The sequence below is a fragment of the Lactuca sativa genome, chromosome 3 (assembly GCF_002870075.4).
Source record: "Lactuca sativa cultivar Salinas chromosome 3, Lsat_Salinas_v11, whole genome shotgun sequence".
Lineage (NCBI taxonomy): Eukaryota > Viridiplantae > Streptophyta > Magnoliopsida > Asterales > Asteraceae > Lactuca > Lactuca sativa.
This window is the reverse complement of record NC_056625.2, coordinates 127208152-127211641: the sequence shown is the minus strand read 5'-3', so window position 1 is coordinate 127211641 and position 3490 is coordinate 127208152. Positions and strand designations below refer to the sequence as shown.

Below are 3490 nucleotides of genomic sequence, written 5' to 3'. Positions count from 1 at the left end.
GGAGGATCGTTAGGATGCAAACCCAATCCCACAATGGTAATGTGGTCGACGCAGGTGGCGTAATCCCCATTAATTCTCGGTCCAACGAAGTTGATCCTGAAGCCTAGTATTGAAAGTCTTCCTAATAGTCCAGGTCTGGTAAATGTGTCCCGAGAGTATCGGCAGTATGAAAAATGATTGGCTCTGATGGATAGTGGTTGAGGGGAGGCCAATAATGGAACTTGGATTTGAAGGGAGGATCGTTAGGATGCAAACCCAATCCCACAATGGTAAAATAAAAAACTAGATGCTAACATATAAGACAATGAGTAATCCTTTCTATCACCAGTTGGTTTTAGAAAATGAAACTTCACTGTTTGTCAATGTTAAACATGTTTGGACCAGTAGCGATCCTAACAACTATGACCAGTAAAAATTATCGATACAAACTTATATATAGGATTGAGACCCACCTTGCTAGCTTTTTTTTCTCCTACACTAGGACGCTTCAACTCTATTTTGGGTTTAGATTGATCTTTTTCCATAAAATCAACTTGATTTGAAAAAAAAAATGAAGAAGTCGGACTTATCCTTTTTGACGATTTATTTACCTTTCCCATAGATATACACCACTTGAGAACATTTAATAAACTATCAATTATGTGATGTACAAGAAAACAAGGAAAACATCAAGTTGATCTTTTTCCTCCTTGCTAACTATTTTTCCTCCTACACTAGGACGCTTCAACCCTATTTTGGGTTTAGATTGTTATTTTTCCATAAAATCAACTTGATTTGGAAAAAAAGGATGAAGAAGACGCACTTATCCTTTTTGATGATTTTCGATGTACCTTCTCGGGAAAATGACTTACGAGTCTAATGAAGTTTTCAAACCGTTCAAAAAACCCCAATCATGTTTTGTTTGTTCAGAAAAACCCAACAAACTTAACATTTGTCTAAAAAAGTTTAACTAGGTTATATTTTTATTCAATTCTATGGAAATCACCATATCGGGAAAATGACTTGTAAGAACAACGAAGTTTTAAAACCGTTCAAAAACTTCAATCATGTTTTATCTGTTCAAAAAAACTCAATGAATTTAACATTTTGTACAGACAAAAAATGATTGAGATTTTTTGAACGGTTGGAAATTTCGTTGGGTTTTCTAGATAAATGTTAAATTCGTTGTATTTTCTTAAACAAACAAAACATTATTGAGATTTTTTGAATGGTTTGAAAACTTAGTTGGGGTTGTAAGTTATTTTCCCTACCAGTGAGAACATTTTATAAACTATCAATAATGTGATGAACAAGAAAACAAGAAAAACATCATGAATTACCTTTTCTATATATAGAGAAGACATGCAATCGGAAAAGGGTATTGGATCCCTTGATCTCCTAAATAAAGGATGGAGTGATCAAATAAGAAAAATAAGTAAAAGAAAACTATAGCAAAAAGCAGTTGTAACTTGAAACTTTACATGCATAATCACAAAAAGATAGAAAACATGTCATGTAATTGTCTTTGACACCGGTTACGTACAGTTTTGATCGAAAAGATAAAACCAAGTTTATTTTAGCTTAGCCTTTCTATATTTAAATTAAGGACACTACATTAGTTAACAGGTTATCCAGTAAATCATTATCCAGAGTTCATGTCATATATAACTTCTTATAGCTGATTGCAGTCGCTTCACAACATCCATTGCTGTCAGGTCACATTTTTCACTCATCTGCAAGATCACAAAAAGGAATATGGAACACAAACGTTAGAATTTCGCTTACAAAGCTATACGAAGCAATTTCTTGAAATATTTTGTTTCATGGAAACTGTAATTTACCTGAGCAGTAATAGTGATGAGAAGAGCAGCACTCGAAAATGGCATAACGCTGCTGCTACTGATTGTCAGATGAAGTCTTTCCATCTCACTTAGAGTTTTCATTGCTACTGAAGAATTTTTCTGACTATAGATTCTTACAAGAACACTTCTTTCTGAAATTCTAACTTCAATTTCCGGATTAAAAGTGTCACCATTTGGTGAACAACCTGTCTCATCGTCGTCAGAAGAAGGCGTATCATCATTGTTGTCACCAGAAACCTTAGATCTTCTAATCGAAATCGCTGATTCCTGTTTAAATCTTTTATTCTTTGAACTTGTTTGTTCTTCGAGTTCCTTCATTCGGGTTTGAAGCTGTTTTATGTACTTAGTTGCGTCTTCGAGCACAGTAGCCTTGTCCATCTACAGTAATCGAATATATATATACCCCATGCACGTCAATTAGAAATCATTTGTTATCTAACATACTTATATATATTCCTAGTTTTCATGAATTCATTCATCGTGAAGTACAAGAATTAGATTGAGTGGTACCTTTTTTAGGTTTGGAAGTAGAGCAGATAAAGCAATGAAGCGTCGAGTCAATACTTCCCTTCTCTTCCTTTCAGCCATGACATGATCTTGAGCCTGTGTCTCATTCCTACTTGCGCCTAGAACTCTTTTTCCGCTCTCTAAAGAACCCAGAAAATCATTGGTGTTCTTCTCTTCTTTAGTCTTCATGTGACCGGAGTATTTCAGATTTGATCCATCGTAAATTTGATGTGGATTCATCTCCGGTGGTGAATTAGGGTTTCCGAAAGACATAATGAAAGTATTGGATGATGAAACACGACTAGAAGCAAAAGGGTTTGTCATTCGATTATTGTTAATGGCGATATTCTTCGGTTGCTTCGTTACATCGCGTTCGATGTAACTAGTAGGTAGTTGAAAAGATTGGTTCGTTGGGAGAAAGTAATTAGGGTAATCAGTTAAACTTTCCGAAGATAATGCTCCAACTGCATCCATAAAAGGATTTGCGATTTGATGTGGGTTCTTGAATTCACAATCTTCCATTAATTCCTATCATAGTTAATTAACTTCAAATTAATCATCTAAGCACTTGAAAAAATGACATAAAACAACGAAATATTAATTAACCCTAGTTTCTTTATTCACTAGTTTTACAATTGAATTGTAATTTACCAGCTCGGACAACCATGCTGCAGATGAAACATCCATTATCATGGAGCTTCACTCTTGGATTTCTTTGATCGATTAATCTTGAAGCAAACACCTAAAGCTCAAAACCTGCAACATGTCAAACAAAAGTCTTGATCTTTATAACAAGAACATAACATGTAAAGATCAATCTCTACACCTAAACACATAAAGTTTCTACATGTTTTGTCTTTTCCCTCGAAAAGAAAAGAAAGTAAAGAATAAGAGGATGAACAAAAACTTGAAGAAAAAGATGGGAGCGATATAGAAGGAGTGTACTTTCAATTTTCAACTCACCTATAGAAAAAATCAATGGTTTTTCTTTGAGAAGCTTTTGCAAAGGACGAAAAGAAGTTCAACTGACCTGTCTGTTTTATACATAAATTCTATGGGCACGTGTGAAAGAGCTCGTTTATTGGTTGACCATCAATTATTATCGATACGTGTTTCTTTGGCATATTTCACGTGAATAATTT

At 34.4% G+C, this 3490-nt stretch overlaps 1 protein-coding gene across 1 annotated transcript; it reads right to left on the bottom strand.

The window, feature by feature from the left end:
* Positions 1-1637: 1637 nt before the first annotated feature.
* LOC111896235 (transcription factor bHLH25) lies at positions 1638-3035 on the bottom strand. Its single transcript, XM_023892245.3, has 4 exons — positions 3000-3035; positions 2352-2876; positions 1821-2219; positions 1638-1712 (listed from the first exon to the last, which is right to left on the bottom strand). The coding sequence occupies exons 1-4, from the start codon at positions 3033-3035 to the stop codon at positions 1638-1640; spliced, it is 1035 nt and encodes a 344-aa protein (XP_023748013.1).
* Between the last annotated feature and the right edge of the window lie 455 nt (positions 3036-3490).

Coding starts and splice junctions, on each gene's coding strand:
- LOC111896235 (XM_023892245.3), bottom strand. CDS start 3,035: ATGGATGTTTCATCTGCAGCATGGTTGTCCGAGCTG. Junction 2,877..2,999: donor CAGCATGGTTGTCCGAGCTG/GTAAATTACAAT, acceptor TAACTATGATAG/GAATTAATGGAAGATTGTGA. Junction 1,713..1,820: donor TCATCACTATTACTGCTCAG/GTAAATTACAGT, acceptor GTGATCTTGCAG/ATGAGTGAAAAATGTGACCT.